Source organism: Rhipicephalus sanguineus, chromosome 1, assembly GCF_013339695.2.
Source record: "Rhipicephalus sanguineus isolate Rsan-2018 chromosome 1, BIME_Rsan_1.4, whole genome shotgun sequence".
Taxonomy (NCBI): domain Eukaryota; kingdom Metazoa; phylum Arthropoda; class Arachnida; order Ixodida; family Ixodidae; genus Rhipicephalus; species Rhipicephalus sanguineus.
In genome coordinates this window covers 265,249,898-265,270,839 of record NC_051176.1, presented here as the reverse complement: position 1 = coordinate 265,270,839, position 20,942 = coordinate 265,249,898, and the positions used below count along the sequence as shown (strand labels likewise).

General features: G+C 45.7%; 2 protein-coding genes across 3 annotated transcripts in view; both read left to right on the top strand.

The window, feature by feature from the left end:
• The window catches only part of LOC119378885 (synaptic vesicle membrane protein VAT-1 homolog-like), a 54,494-nt gene extending 44,103 nt beyond the window's left edge, over positions 1-10,391 (top strand). Inside the window, exons 6-10 of one of the 2 annotated variants that reach the window (XM_037647942.2) lie at positions 1,074-1,129; positions 4,573-4,767; positions 6,342-6,482; positions 8,074-8,179; positions 9,515-10,391. In XM_037647942.2, the coding sequence (XP_037503870.1) occupies positions 1,074-1,129; positions 4,573-4,767; positions 6,342-6,482; positions 8,074-8,179; positions 9,515-9,525 (509 nt within the window). In that variant the 3' untranslated portion in view covers positions 9,526-10,391. The remainder of the gene's footprint in view (positions 1-1,073; positions 1,130-4,572; positions 4,768-6,341; positions 6,483-8,073; positions 8,180-9,514) is intronic. The other variant, XM_037647943.2, reaches the window with a different exon arrangement.
• Positions 10,392-18,339: 7,948 nt separating this feature from the next.
• Positions 18,340-20,431, top strand: LOC119378883 (piggyBac transposable element-derived protein 3-like). The gene is made up of 2 exons (XM_037647940.2): positions 18,340-18,396; positions 18,473-20,431. The coding sequence occupies exon 2, from the start codon at positions 18,916-18,918 to the stop codon at positions 20,209-20,211; it is 1,296 nt and encodes a 431-aa protein (XP_037503868.1). The 5' UTR covers positions 18,340-18,396; positions 18,473-18,915; the 3' UTR covers positions 20,212-20,431.
• The last annotated feature ends 511 nt before the right edge of the window (positions 20,432-20,942 follow it).

The window sequence follows — 20,942 nt, the reverse complement described above, 5'->3', positions numbered from 1 at the left end:
AGCAATCAATTTACTCGTAACAAAATTATTTAACGCTTGCTCAAAAATTGCAATGCAACACATGATAGAGTATGGGGTGAATGTTCAATTTTATTTGCAACACCAAGTGAGTATGCATGACATTTATAATGTAAAATTCTCGTCAAACTCTATTGCCACTTTATTGAGTGCAAAGTTCTGTGAATTGGCCTTGACATTGAGCTTACCTAGTCTTCAGTTCTACGCAGACTCTTGGCTGCAATGGCTGTGATCAGTCAGTCGAAACTTTAATGAGTAAAAAAACTCTATTGTGGCTGTTATCATGTGGTAGATATGTATTTTGTCATCCTCCTAATGCAGGCATTGATAATTAATGCTAAAAAGAATTGGAGTCAGCCATGGCATTCTAGCACATTGTCAGAATGAGGGTGCCAAACCAAATCTGAAGTGAAAACCCTGCCAGAGCTGAAATTTTGGCTGGAACTGAACTTTCACTGGTATTCTTGGAACAAAGTGAACCTTCACTCAGTCTCCATGGTGACTGTGTGAACAGCTGTTCACACAGTCACCATGGAGACTGACTTAAAGTCCAACTCTGGTGATTTTTTCACCAGAGAACAGTTTTTTTTTTATTCGACAGCCTTGCAGAACACAAGCAAATGAATGAAAATGCAGCCATTCTAGCCAGAGTGTAGCAGACAAAGCAGTCCCCCAGCTGGTGTCACTGTAGTGCCAGTCAGTGCCACATTTGATTGCACAAAAGGACAATGCTAGTCTGCCAACCTTTGTGTAGAGAAGTGGTGTGAAATACATATTGCTGCTTAACTTTTAATGATTTCTGAATATTGTTTTATTGCTACGTAGTAGTACTATCACTCAGTATGCACAATATGCTTGCATGGTAGCCAGTAGCAGCTGCGATAATTTACCTTTCGTAGACCCACACCTGTTAAGATTTGGGTGCACGTTAAGGATCCCCAGGGGCTCAATATTAATCCGGAGACCCCAACTACCGTGTGCCCAATAATATCGTGGTTTTTGGCACTTAAAACACTAGAAATGATTCCTATACTTCAAATTATCCTCTTTTGCAGGAACATCGTGTATTGTTGCTGGAGAAACAAAAAGCTTTTTCAGTTTTGCCAAATCGGTAAGCTGTACTTGCATATGTTGCACTTTTTCACATTATCCAGTTATCTTAGAAATTAGTAGTGAAGAGTTTCTACGTTTTTATCAGATTGCAGCAATGAGTATTGTGTGAACGTAATGTTGCATATTTTAAGGTGAACATTTTGTGATAATTAATGTTGCTTCTGCATCACTGTTACTTTATATCTGTGATGTGCCAATTATGTCTAAAGAAACTGGAAAGAAAGTTGAAGGATGGCTCGGTGGCTGTGGAGTTCTGGTGCTAAGATTAAGAACTAGTTAGACAGATAAATGTGATGGCTGCATTCCATTGAGGGCAGAGTTCACACTTTCGCACTGCTTTAAGTGTGTGCTAAGAGTCCCATGCTGACATTATTTGACCCCTCCCCCCTAATGCCTTGTTCTCAGTTTGACTTTCTTTAGTGTACTAAACTGCAGATATTTTATTAACCTATTCTCTTTCTTGCACCCTTTCACCATGCATCTCCTCCTCACCTCCCCTTGCATGAAAATTAGCTGAGCATGTGAAAGCTAAATCCAAGACCCTGTGCACTACAAAATCAGTTTAACTTGCTCCTGTGTAGAATCTACATTTGGTCTCAGGGTAATGCCTCCTGTAGATCAGTGTTCAGGTGTGCTGTACTTTCCAGTGAGTTTACACATGTTGCCAAACTTTCTCCTGGTGGCTCAGTCTATGGTATCCCGCTGCTTAGCAATAGCCTGCAGGTTTAAAGCATCGCTGGGGAGGAATGCAAAAGCAGGTGTTCTGCACTTGGTGTGCTCCAACCCCAGGTGGTCAAATCCATGTACATCCCTCCACTGTGCTATCACATAGCTCATGCATTACCCTACAATATGTTAAGCTCCCATGAACTTGCACATTATCTCGATGCACATATTTCGGCTTCTACTTCTGCTCAAACAGCAACACTCTTTGGCCTAGTTGTGGAGCATTCTTAATTCCAAACTTCTGAAGGGGCAGCCCTTTGTGCATATTTCGATTGGAAAGGAGGATGGGACATGCTTATACCTGCTGAAATGTTAAAACAGGGTTTGGCAATAAATTAGTAAGTGCTGCCTGCAGGCTACTTCGTACATAAGCAGGAATACACATGCAAAACTTTTAAATTCCTAAGGGTTACTGGTTGTACTTGTCCTTACTGTAGCAAGTGAACTCAAGAGCTTTCTCTGGAACATTTATACCTGTTGATTGGAGTACAGTGAACTTGTGTGTTGTTTACAAATTACTGTAACACCCAGTTTAACATTACAGCACGAGTAAACATGTCCCATTCTGCTTTCCTAGTTCCAAGGCCACATGCACAGTTCCTGCATTCTTTTTAAAGTACCATGTATAAAAAATTGGCAGTACCTGCTCACCTGTAAATTCAAGCATGTTTTCTCTAACATCAATACATCCATTTGTTCCCCCTGCCGTCATTGTCAAGCCTTCCTTTGTCCCTCCCTCATTTCATTCTCCTTACTCCACCTTTTCACCCCTTGATTCTTGCTGTACTTTAAAAAAATGTGACTACAATCCACATCTGAAGAAATGAGCACACATGGGATCTGGTGTTCAAACCAGTGTCACTTGGTGTAGTAGGTGCGAACACCATGCAATTTACAGCAAAGAACTTTAGTGTGTGAAATGTCACAGTAGTTTTTTTTTCTTTTGCTGGGTGGTGGGGTGGTGGCATGCCATTACATTGAGTGATGCTGGATATAAAAACTGGCCAAAATTTATACAGTGATCAAGGTCAAACTGACAAGTCTTTGTAGTTGCTGTTACGATAAGACTGCTGGTTATGATAGGCACTGGATGTTCTCTCTAAAGATTTCTGTAATCTTTATTGCTGCTGAACATTGAAAAAATATTTCATAAAAGGCTTTGTCTGGGGATTGCAGTGTTTCTGCTTAAATGGTTTAGAATTACAGCAGCAAGGACTCTAAGCAGCCCAAATCAGAGCAATGGAAACCATAAAACAAGTTTTTACTATTTTTTCTCCCTGTACCTTTAATTATTGCCATTTCATATTCCATTAAGCATAAAAACTGGTGCATAGGAGTTTCTTGTACTTAAAGGCCAACTCCGGCGATTTTTTGACCATGTCAAAGTAATGATGCTTCTATGTTCCTGAGACGCTCCAGTCACGGGCCCGATAGTAGAAATACGCGACAAATTGCACAATAATTTCAAATCAGCAAAAAAGCGCCACACCGAAACCCAACCAAGCAGTCTGTCTTCGTGTGACTTAAAACTTGTTAACCGGAAATTGCGCAAAGCATGCCGGTTCCTCCAGCGGGGAGTATGAAATCTGCGAGAGCGGCGAAAAGCAGACGCTCAGTAGAAAGGTGACCACGCCGTGACAGCCGTACCAACACTCGCCTTGCCGCGTGCATATGCTCCTCGAAGCTTTCGCACAATGACAGCTGCGATTAAGGCGCATTTGGAGGCCAATTACAAAAGCCATTCCTCTACGATGAAGTAAAACATGCCTGTTTAGCCATGTGCATGCCTGGTTGCGCATTCCAATTCCAGATGGCGCCACCTGTCCAGGTGGCTGAAGCAGGCTGAATTTTGTGGCTGCCGTGATCGGGTGTAGGGCTAACGTCGAAGTTTGCGGACTAACTAAAACTTTTTAACAATGCATTGGGAAGAGTACATACGTTTGTGGATATCGGCGTTTGACAACGCGCCGGTGAGGTCGATCAAAATAAATATAAGCCAAGTACGAACAACCTTTCGCACGACGCGCAGCTTACGGTACACGAATAGTCCCGGTCACGGTGGACCTTGTTTACGTTACGGTAAATGTTTCCGTACGGCAACGTTCACGCATGTGCACTCTTCAGCCGGTACGGTATTACTGCAGTGTACGTGCGGCAAACTGGCACTGCTAGCTAAAACAATCTAATATCGAAACGAAAGGTAATCGTTAGCTGCGAGTGTTTCGTGAGTGTTCAGGTAATCATACGGGGAATGGTGTGCAGCCACAACGCAACACCACTTGCCACCCATCGCACGCAGGCCCACAAGCAACAGATGTTCGCACGCCGAACCAAGGAAGCGTTGGCCAAACACACACTGCCTTGTGGACAGCAGACGATGTAGTGGCACTTCAGTTCCGTCACTTCCGTCGCTTTGCCGTAAATTATGTCACACACACAATGTTGCCAATAATTGTGGGAAGCCAGTTGGGAGAGTCGGGGCAATCTATAAAATTAATTGGTAAAGAGTCTGCGTATCTCTCCAACCTGTAATTTGGTATAAATTACGGAAACGCGCAAAGGAACGCACCCAGTGAATTTTATTGAGATCCAATGACCCCGAAAAATCGCCGGAGTTGGCCTTTAAGGATGGCAACAGCAAGGAAAGCTCACACTTCAGTTTATGCTATAAAAGACACCTAGTCAAATGGTTCAATTTCCAATTTCCTTCTGCAGTGGTGGCAGGTTGACAAAGTAAGCCCCATCAAGCTTTATGAAGAGAGCAAGGTGATCTCTGGATTCAACCTGCGTCATCTTCTCTACCAGCAAGGCATGCATGACTACGTCAAGGGAGTCGTTTCGAAGGTGTTCTCCCTCTACGAACAAAAAAAAATTACTCCTGTCGTGGATTCTTCCTGGGCTTTTGAAGACGTACGTGTTCTCTTTGGTTCCCTAGTGTGAAACTAGTATTGCACCATTAATGTGCGTATCGTTTAATATTTGATTTCAATCTGTTTTATATCAGGAGTGGTTGCGGTGCCATTTGCTCAATTGTTTGCATTAATGTAGCTCCCTAGTGTCTTTAGTATTTTTAGTTATTTGCTGAGACAGCTGCAAACAAATTGCTGGTAGCTATCCTCATGTCATAGCCCATATTTTAATATAGCTTAGCCTGCGTTAGCTGGTATGCCCTGCATACTTGAACCGTTGCAGAACATTCTCACATTTGTCCAGTTTTGCCTGCTCTATTTTGTCCATCTTAATGTTCACACATCACTGAATATTCTTACAAATTGCAGTACCAACTGCATACTATTGCTCTGGTACCTTCAAGTTATGCAACTACTTGCTTTTGTAAAAGCATGCATGGCACTGACATTTGTAGATTGTGCTTTGAAAAATTTCAGTGAGCACCATTAGTTCATTCTGCTGCCTCAAGTGAGCAGGAATGTCGCAGATGTGCCCTCCTGTATCTGAACATGTTTTTTGCATGAGGATTTTTCAGTAAAAGTGCAACCTATCTGACAAGCTTACACCTAAGCAATAGCTAAAAGGCCCAAATTAACAGTGAGTCGAAAATGAGTCAATTTCTATTCACGAACGCACATTTGGCTACATACATTAGCAACTTCTGAGCCCACTTCCACCAGGGTTTTTGCATATGGCTGTACTATAGTAAAGCCCAACAAAGCTTTGTGCCATCTGAAATGTTCTTTTAGATGAAAGTGCATTTATAACATCTGTGTTTATAAAATTTGACAATATTTTTTGAAAAACTGGATGTTTATGAAGACAATTGTGATGCAAAGTTGGAATTCGTTGAAAAAGCAGTTATGCTGCTTGCACATGGATTTTCCATTCCTACTGCCCATATGGAGGTCCCATGTTACATTTATTGTCCCCTTTCAGCATTTGACAGTATTTGGAAACTCCTCTTGCTTGCACTGCTAAAAGGTTGTAAGCACTCGACAGAATGTGCAAGGCAGGTTTTATCTTGTGCACAAAGGATGTAAGTGGGCAAGACTCACTTGAAGCAAAGTGTATGTCAGCCAAATCTCCTAGCCATACTTTTATGCACTTAGAAATAACCTTGAACTGACTTGTCAAAACGGAAATGGCAATTAAATTAGACACTACTTGCTGAACAGAGATAGCGGCAGCATTTTGGTCGCACTTTCTGTTCACTGAACTAGCAGAAGTGGCTCAGTAAGCAAACTCATAAGCATTTGCTGAGGAGTAAACGCCATTATTGTAAACAAAGCAAAATCTCTTTATAAAGAAACACAAAGAATCTGATCAATCAAAAGCATTTACAGTATGTGAAGGCGTACCCTGGCCGCCTTATATAAGCGAGCGAAGAGTTCAAATTTGCTCATTGTCCGAGTTGCCTTGTACAGTGTCGGAAGCTCTGCACATTCACTACTGCCCAATGGGGAAGTGATTCTTGATTGATTGCGAGTTAGCTTGTTTGCGAGTTACTTGACTTTTTTTTCTTTCTCTTTCAGGTGACAGAGGCCATGCAGAAGATGCATGACCATAAGAATGTCGGTAAGCTGACACTGAACCCCAGCCTGGAACCAAAGCCCAAACCCCAGCCAGAGAAGGTAGGCACACCTGACGCACACCCACGCCGTTTTAGTCTCAAAGTGAGCACAAGTCAGTTATCTCATCTCCTCACTAACACGAGCATGCCCATGTAATGCTGACTGGTAGTGGTTACTAACATAGCACTAACCTTTTTCCTTGTATCAGTCTGCATTTATTGTGAATTTTGTACTTTGTGAAACTCTACTAATCGAACAGAAATCGGCAAGTAGTATGCGGGGTTGTGCAGACACTGACTTCTATGCCTTCAAGACCTTTGTGAGGTGGATATGGCCTGAAATCATCTAAAGGTACTTCACAAGATAACAAGTGTGATCCTGCTCAGGATTTGTGACAGATATTGGTGCAATGAAGTTTTTATGCTGGCTAGAGTACATTAGCACACTCATCCATTCATACTTAGCGACACATACCTCCAACTTTATAGACCCGCGGAACTTCAAAATTTCACCTCTTCCATTACTGTTTTGCTGTGCAAGTTGTACTGCAGCTGAGCTAAATGACTGATTTAATATCTCCTTTATGTTACAACTACTTTCCTTCTGTTAGCCCTTTTTGATCCAATAATTTGCACAATAATCTTAACACTTTATAACATATATCAGACATGTAGAAAAACAAGCACCAAGACCATAATCTTTTAATTCGGATTAATGTGGTTCACCCCGATATTTTGCAGATACCCATATGTCGGGTCGTGCTGGGGTTAGCAATTTGCGGTACCTTTGGAGCATGTTACTTGAGCGTCACAAAAATGATTCAGATATTTTGGGGCCATACTTCACACCATTAAAACTGAAATGAAGTTTGAAGAAGCACAGTAGCTTTATTTTTGTGGCTTTTCATGAGAAGAGCTTAGTTACTAATTGCCAAAAACTGCACACTGGTAATCCATTTTATTGTCTTTTGTCAATCAGAAGCACAAAATGTAATCTTTGAGTGACATTTTAAGCCAGAAAGGGTTAAATGCCTGGGAACTAGGGTAGTTCTCTATGCCTAATGTGCTTGTTGGGATACTGGTAAATTTTCTGGCTGGTAAATTTTCACCTGAAAAGATCTTGCCTGCTACACTTGTTCAGTTACAAATGTTGCCGCACTTAGTCACAAGCCTTGTGGTGCAGCAGCAGCAAGCACTCTGCTTATTCGTTTCCTCACACATGCATATACATCCATGTATTCTTAAGCTGAATTTTTATTAATACACAAAGTGGCAGTACAAGTTCCGAAATCATGCCATTGTCAGAATGTCTACGTCAAACTTTTGCTTCAATACACATTTTACATGTGTAACTACTGTTATGAGAACAATATATTTGCACTCTTCGAATTTTCTAATTTAATTTTTTTGTAACATTAGCTGTACTTCTTGAAAATATATAAAGGTGCCCTTGCGTGCACATCAGTATACAAAAATTCTATTTGTGCATCCCTAGTGCATGTATTTGTACTGCCACTGTCATGCATTGCATCCATGTTTTCATTTTATTTGTAGCAGTGCATGTCAATCTTGCATGCATGGTAATACCGTCGCTGTTGGAAAATGTCCATTTGCTAGTACATAGATGTGATCTGCATATCCTTGTTTGTTTTTCTGCATGCTATTTATAAAAAAATATGTATTGCTACCTTCAGTCAAAGGGAAAAGACAAGGAATCGAAGGATGGGAAGGCCCCTGTGCCTTCAGGTGAGAGTACGGATACAGAGAAGGATGCTAAAGAGGAACAGACCCCTCCTGCCAGTGAGTCTTCCTTAGTGTTTCTATGCTTACTTTGCCTGATTTGGTTGCACAAACACATTACCTAGACAACACAAGGTCTCTTAGGATATATCCTTGCAATGTCTGGGTGTCCTTGTCCTTGTGGACATTCTGAAGATCTCTTTAGTATGCAGTTCTTAGAATTAATGCATATGCTTATGCTGCCTTCCAGAGCCTTGACAGTGATGCCAGTAAGTTCTAAGGTATTTCAATGACATCCTCCTACCAATCCTACACCGCCACGGTGGTGTAGTTATGGCGACTGCTGACCCGAAGGTCGTGGAACCTAATCCCGGCTGCAGCAGCCGCATTTCAGTGGAGGCGAAATGCGAGAGGCCAGTGTACTTAGATTTAGGTGCATGTTAAAGAACCGCAGGTGGTCAAATTTCTGGAACCCTCCACTACAGCGTCCCTCGTAATCAAATTGTGGTTTTGGGACATAACCCCAACAGTTATAGCAATCTTTCAAGTGTCCACATGAACACAACTTCACTGCATTGCAGCTTTTGTTACTGCTCTTCCCTTATGTCACTCATTTCATTTGGTCCACGACAGATGTCAAAACATAATAAAGCACATGAATGCACAAAATGACAGCCTGATCTTACAGAATATGTGCGAGATGTAAACATATTGGCCTGTATGGCTGCGCATTGAGGTAGCTACATTAATATCCTCTGTTCAGAGTACACAAAGCAAAACAAAAAAGCTTCTGCAAAGCACTGTCTGGATCCTCTGCAAAACTTATTGCACTAGGGCTATTAGGCCAGACCTCCCCCCTGCAAATTCTTTCACTGGAAGTTCTTGATAAAAGTATTTTGAGTCATCTCTTTCAATAAAAACTTTTTTACTGGATTGCAACCATTCATAACTCTTGTTTGAAAATAAGAGTTCAAAAGGTGCGAAGTAGAGCACCGATTATGTGAGATAATTGGTGTTGAAAAGCATCGACACTATGGTCGAAAAAGCTAATCAAACGCTAACAGTATGAGAGTAGACTCTCTCTCAGATAGAGCCGCAAGTTGGAGTCTGAGTGAGTCAGAGTGAATATATTTTGGAGTTTGAGTCAGAGTGAGTCCGGTTGAGAAAAATTCTAGTGAGTCTGAGTCAGTGTGTCCAGTTGAAAATTTTGGTGGGGTGAGTCCAAGTGAGGCCTAAGGGCCAAATATATTTCATGAGTCTGAGTGAGCTCCACATTTTTTGCCGACCTATTGACCGGACCAGTGGTGTAGCTCCACATTTTTTGCCGACCTATTGACCGGACCAGTGGTGTTTGATGTACAAATGGTATAGAGCCTGCTTTTGCATTCTTTTCAGATGCAAGCTAAACAGCTTGCCGAACATGGGGCCCGGACATCTGTTGTTGCTGCAGGCTGCTCAGGAGCGTGAAGAAAACATTGCATGGTGGTCAAAGGAAATTTGTGTACTTCAATCTTGTCTGGAAGCTGCTTTGAAGCGAAGGGGTTTGGGACTAGCACTGCCAGCCCAGCTCCTCCTAAACATGTCTTCAATCTGTGCTCGAACGACATTCCCTTTTCGTGCAACTCTTTAAGGCCTATGCTTTGTCAGTGTTGTTCAAACAGTATCTATGCGAGTCTATTTGTTGTCTTGATTCCCAACACTTGTTGACACTTAAATGTGCAGTTTCTTTTCCATTGATTACATATTTTTGGGATGTTGTAGCATGTGGTCAATCAAGATTGTGGCTTCTATTGAAATGTGGCTTGCTTCCCTTCCTCCCTACCTGCCATTGGGGCTGTATCTTGGTACGACATATCATAATAGGCAGTTTTGCACAACTTTGGAGTCCCTGGCTGTGTTCACCAACCAACAGGTGCAAGTGGCTATTGATATTGAAACTACTGCGCACATGTAATGTGAACCCAAAATTTGCAAGCTTAATTACAGCCTTCTGTGCACCCTTTGTAGTGCTGGTACAAAGTGGTCCTTTCCTGCCCTCTCGTGAAACCTTTTCCTAGCATTGTGTGTTCTCTCCAAAGATGTGCCACTCCTGATTTCATCAGTTTTTCAGGCTGTGCATTACAATGTTGGTCGCAACTTAATTGAAGGTTGGCTCTTGCAAAGATAATTTACATGTGTCGCTTTAAAGATGTGTATTTTTATGGCCGCTGTGCGTGCTGTGTTTCCACACTGCCTGTGATCTTGTTTGCATTAAAACTGTCTGTACACATAACTTCAAGTGTTGTCTGAAAAGAAAAATGCATAACTCCTCTGTCTTTGTGCATGTTTATATTTGGTGCACCCAAATGCACTTTGCAGGCTGAGCGGTCTGAAATAACATCAACCACTTGCGTCATAAGGGTAAGCACAAATTGCCAACACCAAGTTTTGGTGCTTAACAGACCATAAGTGAAAACTCATCTGCAGCGCAGGCACTATGCTGTCTGCACTTTCTTTAGTGGTCTTGTTTTGTAATGAAACCTGGAAACTATCATAAACAAACATGCCAAGCAATCGTCTGAAACTGCAATTGCTGCACATAAGCAAAAAGATCTGGCTTTGAGGTGCGGCACAGGTCATTTAAAGGGATACTGATCAAAACTTTTGCCGCGGAGATTTACAGCCCACTTGAAAGTGTGGGTGCTGAAATTGTTTAGTCAGAAACTGACTGAGCATAATGAACGTAACGAGTTTTCACAAGCTGCAGTCTAGCAGCCGTGCCGTTTAACCAGCTGCAAGCAGGCGTTCCAACCACGTCGGCAATCTTCACTCCCGCTACTGTCCCTAAGGCCAATAAACGGCAAACAATGCTACCAGGGAGTGGCATGTAAAGGAGAAATGGAGAAAGGGAAGCACGCACACTGCCTCCGCTGCTGGCACACTTGACATCGCAACCATTGGTGCACAGCACCGTGCACGTGCGTAATGGCATGCAGCTGCCATGGCATGCAGCTGCCACGGGCAGTACACCACAGAGAACGCCTACACAACGCCCACAGCCGCTACACAAAAAAAGCAGCGGCTGTGCAACGCCGTTCGCGTGCTTGGGCTGGCTTGGGCACGTCATGCGCACGTGACCATGCATGCGCATGACTTGTTCATGAGTATGTTCAAGTGAAGGGGGCAGGGAAGGGATTTGGCTTGCTAAGGCTACACGGGGCGAGTGGCAAGGGTTTGAAACTCTCCTCCTCGCATCATGGTTTCGCGCCGCTACAAATTGTTTTTCTCAGCTCGTAATGAACCGATTTGAAACATCTTTACGGCATACTGCTCTTCATTCGGCACACAACTTCCAGCGTCTAACTAAAATTTGCTATGTGGCCTGGTGAGGGGCCCTTTAAAAACATAATTGCGATATTTCAGTGAATTTGAACATCTTGAGGTGCTAGTGGGTGCATTCTAGTAAACAATTGTGAACTGCACACAATTGGAAAAAGCACAACACTAGAGGGAAGAAAAGTGAACCAGCGCAAACTGTGCTCAATTTGTTTTGTCTTCTTTTGTATTGTCCTTTTCCCAATTGTGCATAGTTCACAATTGTTTACTATTTCAGTATATTGTGAGATTACGGTGTTTTGCAAAAATTTCTTGCCGGAACATGTGAGTGATGGCAGACATCATTGGAAAACTGCACTAATGTATGTTAAAATCTAGCTTTAATTGGAGGTTTATAAGACAAGTTGCAGTTAATATGTATTGTTGAGGCGTGTTGGTACTGATTATCAGGTCAATGCCATCAGATATGGGCCATGCAAGATGAAATACGATCTTTCCACACTGTTGCCAAATGTATTTAGCAGTTTGAAAGGACATATCTCAAAGCCAGTGACAGTCCAGAAATTCAGTAATTTGCATGCTTTTTGTCAAATAAATGAACTGATCCATACAGGACAGTTCGTGGCATTTACAACTGAAATAAAGGGACACTTCTAGCACTTATGCTCTGTTCCCAAGAATCTGCCACTAAAATTTGCAGTAATGCATGAATGATGCGGAGATAAGCTACAGTGGAAGTATCTGCTGGAATGTTGCAAACAGTCTGTCGCTCTACTATTCTCACCATTCTTCCCCCACATAGTTCACTGCAGGAAGCCAAATTAAGGCCTTCGGAAAGCTGTCAAATTGGCCAAGTAGTTTAAACCTCGTCATTCTTGCGAAAAACTGATGCAGTCACCAACACTTAAACGTTTAGGCTAGCACGTAAAGATGCATGTTTAGTTATGCCACTGCCTTTGTAATGCAGATTCACTTGTAAGTGAACATTAGCCGCCATGTTGGTGCAGTGGTTAGTGCTCTGCTGCTGATCCAAAAGAGACAGGTTCGATCCCGGCTGCAGAGGTCTCTTTTCAATGGAGACTAAAAGCTAGAGGCCAGTGTATGTAAATTTAGTTGCACATTAACCTTTTACTTGCCAATGTTCCAAAATTGGAACATACGAAACCTCATTTTTTATTTCCTCTCCAATATATCGGATAATAAAAATTTTTGTTTTGGCATACTCATTGATGCTTGTGAAAAACGTAGCAATTTTAATTTCTATTATGAACCTACGGAGAATTATTAGATAAATGTTTAAAAACAGGCATATTTTGCGCTCCTTGACCACCAGATGTTTGTTGCATTATTCCGCAGGAAAAAGTAATGTTGCAGTGAGCAAAGCAGAACTAAAATATCGGCAAATGGTTCGGGATTACGCGGCAAAAAATAAAAAAATAACAAAGACAATCTAGTTTTCAGCTTCGAGAATTTTATGCGGATGTTCCTTTTTTGGAACATTGGCGTTTCACAGTGTCAAAAGCAGCGTAGACGCGCGCGAGCGTTTCGCCTCATTCTTTTTCTTTTTTTTTTTTTTTGTCTTGTTGATGGCGCCCTCTAGGCGGCGCTTGGCAGAAACTTGCACGGCGAAGAGTGTGCGCAGTTGTGCGTTGTGTGCGTTGTGTGCATTTTTTGTAACGTCTTGAATGATGTGTGCGTGATTTCGCCCGCGATTCACGTGAAGTGCTGTGCGGTGTGTTGGGCTGTGTGCGAGGTGCGTCTCGTAAGGCTCTCTCTGCTGTCCCCGTCGGATAGTGTACAACTTACGGTGCCGGCGATGGGTAGGCCTAGCCAACTGACCCATCGGTAACAAGCTACTTCTCGAGGCAGATCACAGATGGCGCCAGCAGAGTGACTTTGATCGTGGCGATCGGGGCGGTGCGCGGAAGCGGGATATTTGAGCACTAAAGGTGACCAAGAACCGCAGCATGGGCAGAACGCGAGCCAAACGAAGCCCGTCCGCTGAAGCCAGCAACAAGAGAGACAGCTGGGTGGCGTGTACAAGCTGCGATGTGTGGATCGACATTGAGGACACGCCTTTTGAATCTGTAGAGGAGGCAAGCGCGACAGCACATTATGACTGCAAGCAGTGCGTGCGGCTGAACGTCCTGCGAGAGGAGTTCGCGCAGTTGATGCGGCAGCATAAAGAGGAGTGTATGTTGCAGCTGGAGAATACAGAGACAAGGCTGAACGACGCTCTTTCTCAGCTGGGCCGGGAGACCCGCATGCGCGAAGAACTCCAGGCGCGCGTTTCTCAGCTGCAGACGCAGCTTGATGACCTAAAGAGCGCGACGGAAGGGTCCCAGACCGAAAAGCCAGAAGGGTCGCCTCATGCTGCAACGGACAACAACGGGACGTCACGTTTGCCCCAGAAGGAAGAGAAGGAACCTCGCGCACAGGACAAAGTGCCTAACCAGGCAGCCCCGGGAAGCCGCTCAGGGTCACTCGAACCGAGAGAGGAAGAGCGCAGCCAACTGGATGACGAATGTGCATTGGAGGTCCAGGGGTGGAGGCCCACCTTGGGAAACAAAAAGCGTAAGAAGCTAGGCAAGAGCTCGAGAGAAACGGGATCCTTCAACAAAGAGGAGCCCAAACAGGAGCGCTTCGGAGAGCCGCTGAACAAAAGTCGGTGTGCGTTCATATATGGAGACAGGAATGCCTTCAGAATGAGGTACACCACTCTACGCACTGTGAAGTGGAACAGACTTGTTCAGTTCCGCACATGGAAAGATGCCACCCTCCAGAAGGTGATGGCTGAAATGGATGCTGCGGTGGACATTTGGAGCGCACCAGAGGCAGTTGTGGTCGTACATTGCGGAAGCAGCGATATCGTGGACAATGATACCTCCCCAGATATCCCAATACAGGAGCTCAAGTCCAGGATGCAGACGTGGCAGGAGAGAGCCAATAAGCATCGCTTCATTGTGTACGGTGTCCCTGAACCGGAACATTGTAATGACGTAATGCAGAAAAAATGCAAGCTGTGGAACGAGAAGCTTAGGAAAATCTGCGATGAGCTGGGCCAACAGGTGGAGTTTGTAAGCACCACGCGAGCGCCGACAGGTGGGGTACACAGCTTGCTCTACAAGGTCGGCGCTGCTGAGGAGCTGGGCACACGCCTGGGACATAGGCTTTGTGTTTTTTTAGGACTTCAGCCGGTTGGACCTACAGTACGACGGACACGGACAAGCCGGTACTCGCACCCCCTGGCACCGCTTATGACAGCCCTCGGACAGGCGATGCTACAGATAGCAGGGAACCAGGACCAGGTGAAGCGCAGAAAGCCCCCTCGTCTTTCCAGTCAAGAGTAAAACATGTAAACCGTCGCCGCCACCACCGTGGCATACGTGTAAGGGAAACCAACGTGGGTCTTCTCAATGTACATGGCGCAAGAAAGCCGAGCAAGTGGGAAGAGCTATATGCGATGCTAGACAGTGAAAGAATGGAACTTTATGCGCTAACAGAGACGCACCTTCGTGGGCTGGAGGAACCCCCAGTACATCCAAACTGGGAATGGTCAGGCTCCAACCGCGAAGGGAATGCACGCAAAGGTGGGGGAATAGGTATCCTGTGGCGGTCCGGTGCGATGTGGGAAAGATTGACCTGCCCATGCACGGAACACATGTGGCTCCGTGGCAGCATCCTAGGGATTCCCGTGATAGTAGGTGTGGTTTACCTCGCAGTGAGCAATGGACAGCATGATGGAAATGCTCGAATTATGAAATGTGTGTCAACAGATGTACAACGATGGGCAGCTGACAGAGAAGTTCTACTCATGGGCGACTTCAATGGCCATCTGCAGGCACTGGACGGGTTCCAGGATTTTAATGGAGACCTGGTGGAACTGACAGCACGTGAACTAAACTTGGAAATAGCCAACCTTCGCTCTGACTGCGAGGGTGAATTCACATGGTGTGCTAGGAACAGCCACTCATGCATTGACTATGTACTTATATCGCCAAAGCTGTCCCGCCACGTTACATCAATCACAATAGACGAGGATGGGAAGTTCAGTGTGGGAAGTGATCATAACCGAATCAAATTGACCTTCTCGACTTCCACATGGCGCCAAAAACGGACAGACTGTCGTGAGCCGGCCGCACGCTACCTACCGGAAGAGACATATGAAGACATCGCTCAAGAGTTTGAAGGCAGGCTCATGAACCTGGAGTCGCCTTCTTATGACCAGTATGTAGAAGCCCTGCGACAGATAATGGAAGCACATGAAGTATGCGTTAACTCCCGTGGGGGGGTGCGTCGGAAGCCATGGTGGGACAAGGAGGTCCAGATGGCACTAAGTGCTCGACGGGAGGCGAATCGCCTACACAGAAAAGCGGTAAGGACACTCCTGCCACACGAATGTGCAGAGCTGTGGCAGAGGTACCTGGACTGCAAAAGAGCTATGCAGGCAATAGTGCAACGCAAGATTGCCGACCACAATGGCAAGCAGCTGAAAGCCTTATCTGAAGACAGGCGAAACGGTTCCCGGCGGTTTTGGACATATGTGTCATCGCTTGACAGGAGGACAGCCATGCCGCGGATTCGGAGCGAGGAGACGGAGTTGGCTGTGTGTGATCTTTCGGAACATCTTACAGAACATATGCATCGTCTGTACCAACCCGCACAGTCAGCATGCGTGTCCGCAGAGGAGAATGAAGCAAACATCCCCTGCCCGAAAAATGAGATCATGAAATGGAAAGTGACACGAAGAGCGGTGGACAGGGCAATCTCACGCATTTATGCACACACGGCCAAAGGACTCGATGGCATACCCGCCGGTATTGTAAAGCACCTGGGGGATGCTGCCCGAGATCACCTTGCCGACATCTTCTCTGGCATTGTGGCGGGTGACACAGTCCCTACAGCCTGGCGAACAGGAAGGGTGTGCCTGGTGAGAAAGAAAGGCGGGGATGCCGGGCTTCTCCGAGACTACAGGCCTCTGACTGTAACAAGCGTCTTATACCGTGTCTTTGCACAGGTATTGAAGGCCTGGATGAGCGGTTGGGCAGAGAACAACAACGTGCTCACAGACTTGCAGAACGGGTTCCGAGCTGACCGACGGCTGGAAGACAACCTCTTTGTGCTGATGCAAACCATAGCAATGGCTCGCAAGGAGTCCAGAAACCTGTATGGTTGCTTTCTTGACGTAGCTAAGGCATACGACAGTGTCCCACATGAATCCCTATTCCAACGAATGGCAGATGTCGGAATGTCAGAAGTGTGGGTCGGCCTTATGCGACGGCTGTACAAAGATAATTCGGTTATAGCGTGCTTTGACGGAGCCCAGTCCAGACCAGTAATGGTAACACGGGGTCTTAAGCAGGGCTGCCCTCTCTCACCCCTGCTATACATGATTTATGTCTCTGGACTGGAACATAAGCTCCTAGCATCCAGTATCGGCTTCTCATTCACCCACCTGTACGATGGAATGTCTGTGACTTGGAAGCTGCCGGGTTTAGTTTATGCTGACGACCTGGTCTTGCTAGCCGAAAGCCCAACGGACCTGCAACAAATGGTCACCCTCGCTGCGACCCATCTGTACCACCTGGACCTGGCCTTCAATGCAAAGAAGTCTGCTGCGCTACAGTTGTCAGGCTCCTACCCTACTGCCGACATATACCTGCCAGGAGGAGATCAGATACAATGGGCCACTGAATATCGGTACCTCGGGGTGGTATTGAGCACCTCTGGTGACTTGTTGGGGTTGCATGAAGAAAATCTGCGCAAGACTTCGCAGAGAGCAGCAAACGTGCTGCGCCGGAAAAGCCTATGGGGATGCAACCGTTTCCTCCTCATCCGCGACTTGTGGAAGGCTGTTCACGTCCCAGGCCTCACATTTGCCAATGCCATACTGTGCCTCAGTGCGACAACCAGGCAGTGGCTGGAGCGTGGCCAACGGGAGGTGGGCCGCATGGCCCTTGGATGCCACGGGCGTGTCGCCATAGAGGCCATTCAGGGTGACCTGGGATGGTCCTCATTTGAGGCGCGCGAGGCGAGAAGTAAGGCTACATACGAAGGACGCCTGCGACTCATGGACGACGAACGGTGGCCCAGGCGACTGTTCAGATATGCGAGCCTAACCGGCACACAAACGCAGTGGTGCAGGCGCCTGGGCAACCTGAAAAGAAAGTTTGGCTTCTCTGCAAAACCTGTGATTGAGGACAAGATGTACAAGTGGGCCCATGCCGTGAAGACGCAGGTGTGTGAGGAGGAGACGGAGCAGTGGCGGCGTGCCATGGAAAATAAATCCACACTGCTCACATACCGCACTCACAAGGCTGACATTGGCACGGAGCCCCTTTATGATAACAGCGGTGGCAGTGCACTCCTTTTTGAGGCACGTGCAGGAGCTCTGCGTACATTGGCATACCGTCGCAGGTTCGACACATCTGTGGACGTGGCCCGGGCCATATGCCGAATATGCGGCGTTGAGGAGGAGACCACAGAACACCTCGTCCTCCGCTGCGCTGACCTGTGCCCGGGCCACGGAGAGGGCACCACTTTCCCGCTGGCACTGGGATTCCGAGGAGATACGGCGAACACAGCGGTGGCCAGAGCCGTCGACGTTACAAAACAGAGATTGGTGGAGTGGTGGCGCAGAACGCGCAAACAATGCCGACGCGCAGACAATGTAGACGTTCAGACAATGTCAATGTAGCCGGTCTGAAAGGAGACACTGGCTGGCTGTTGCAAACGTGACATTTCGTTATGTGTGTGTCTATCACATTTTTTTTTCTTTCTTCCTTTTTTTTTTGGTTAAGGCACTTGACAGCTGCCTACCCGTTACAAAGGGCAGGACCACAATTCATCATCATCATCATCATCATCAACATTAGCTTTCCTGGGCATCATTTTGAGTTTGCCAGGCACGTGGAAAGAGCAGCATTGAACTGCAGCGCCTAGCCGCATCAATCTCTGTGGATGTAAGTAGAAAACGACCTTGCGGCTGGTTTTATTTTTGTAGTACTGTGCTTTACACCGCAATAACTTTTGTTTTAGGTCATGGCACAACGCTTCCTCACTTTGGAGGCAGCAATTGACCTTTTGTTCAGCCTTCCCGATGACGAACGCGAAGGTGCGTCTGTATGCCAATTGCCGCCTCTTGAAGATGGCAATATTACTGACGAGGAGCACGTGAACGAAAACGACTTTTCTGAAGTTGTTCCCGATGATGTTTGTGGGCACGTTGAAGTTATGCAGTGCAGCGATGAAGACGTTGATTCGCCTTCTGCATGTTCGAGTCCTGAGCCACGACGAAAGAAGCCAGCGGGGCGGCAATTCACTATACTGGAAAAGGACGCAAGGCTTCAACGAAGGCTCGGAAAACAAATACTCCAGAGCGCTCCCATACACCAGTATGGGGTGACCGTGCCACGTTTGACAAAACACTTCCCAGCGAGAGTCCTCCGTTGTTGCTAGAGGCATTTCCTGAGCTTGCAAACATGAGCCCGTTTATGCTGTTCAGCAAATTTATTTCTCCGGAGTATCTTGGTTCAATGGCTGAACTGACTGCAAGATACGCACTCCAAAAGGGGGAGGAGGTGGACGTCACAGGAGCGGACATAGGTCAGTTTTTCGGCCTCTTACTTTTCAGCGGATACCACTCCGTTCCGTCTGAGGACTCGTATTGGAGCACTGCAGAAAATCTTTTTGTGCCTATAGTCGCGACAGTGATGGCCCACAATAGGTTCCGGCAGCTGAAAAGATTCTTCCATATTGTTGACAACACTCAGTTGAAAGCAGGCGAAAAGATGGGCAAGATTCAGCCGTTTTACGACGAAATCTCCAAATGTTTCCGCCAGTTTGGAGTGTTCAATGAAAGCCTCAGCATCGACGAGTCAATGGTGCCCTATTATGGCCACCACTCGTGCAAAATGTTCATTCGCGGTAAACCCATTCGATTTGGGTACAAAATATGGATGATGTGCTCTACGAATGGGTACCCCTATGCAATGGAAATATATTGTGGGAGGAACGAGAAGGACGACAAGACACCTCTCGGGATCAGGGCTGTCAGCAATATGGTATCGGTCCTGGAAGCGCCTGAACAGCACGAAGTCTACTTTGACAACTTCTTCACTTCGCACGGCCTCTTGACGAAACTGGCTGACCAGGGGATTCGAGCGACAGGGACTGTGCGAGATACAAGAACCGGTGGTTGTCCACTGAAGAGCTTGAAAAGCATCGGAAAGGAAGAAAGAGGATCTTTCCACTACAAGTGTGACGGGGCGGTCTACGCATGCAGGTGGAACGACAATGCAGTCGTCACAGTTTCTTCTAACCACCTCAACCACGAGCCTGTTGGAAGTGCGAAACGCTTCTCACGACGCTCGAAGAAAAACGTGGACATTCCTCAGCCATATTTGATCAAAAAATACAATGAGGGCATGGGAGGAGTAGATGTGATGGACCGCCTCCTGGGAAGCTATCGGCCGAGACTGAGGAGCCAAAAATGGTGGTGGAACCTTTTCAGCAATGGTTTGAACATGGCTGTCGTCGCAGGATGGCTCCTCCACTGCGAGCTTCACAGGGGTAGTGATGCCGCCATGACGCACATCGCCTTTCGGCGGGACGTCACCATGTCCTTGCTGCAGCTGAAGCCGAAACTCACTGTGAGACCTGGACCTCGGGTTCATCCGAGACATGAGGACAGAAAAACTGATGGTCACTACATGATCTCAACGACTCAGGGAAGGTGCGCGGAATGCAAGAAGAATACAACGTATCAGTGCCAGTAGTGCAAAAAGCGGCTGCACAAGAACTGCTTTGCCGCTTACCACGGTTTGTGAATTGCTCACTGTAGTACAGCCAGTAGTACGAAAGAAGAAATTTTCGTGAAGTGTTGTTATAAATATTTATACTTTTCAGAGACATTGTATGACGCTAAATATTATTCTTCAGTTATCCTGAGTAAGGAAACCCGACTGAAAAGTCAATAAAGGTTGTTCCAGAGAAAATGTGTGTTTTGCATATGGGAAATGCCAATGTTCCAAAAATGGAACATGCGAAAAAACATGCTTAGTCATTGTGAATATGGCTGTATTTTTTATCATAGTTAATTTAGAAGGCCAATGCAAGTTATCAACATAAATTTCAGTTTTTTTCCTACTACTTCATAGTGCGGCGTTTAAAAGGTTAAAGAACCCCAGGTGGTCGAAATTTCCAAAGCCCTCCACAATGGCGTACCTTATAATTGTATTGTGGTCTTCGCATGTTTTAACCCCAAAAATTATAATTTTAAGTGAACACAGATGCACAACCCAGTAGCAGGCACCAATGCAAAGCCCTGCTGCACAGCTAGTGCCAATGGGCTTGTACACGGTTTTTGCATACCTGGAACTCTTCATATAGGTGTCTGCATGTGCACTACATGTTTACTTACAAATAAGTGACGCACAGTTGAATGTGCTACTCACTTTAATGTGCACTGCTGAAAGACGATGGTGCTAAACTATTCAAAATACCTAAA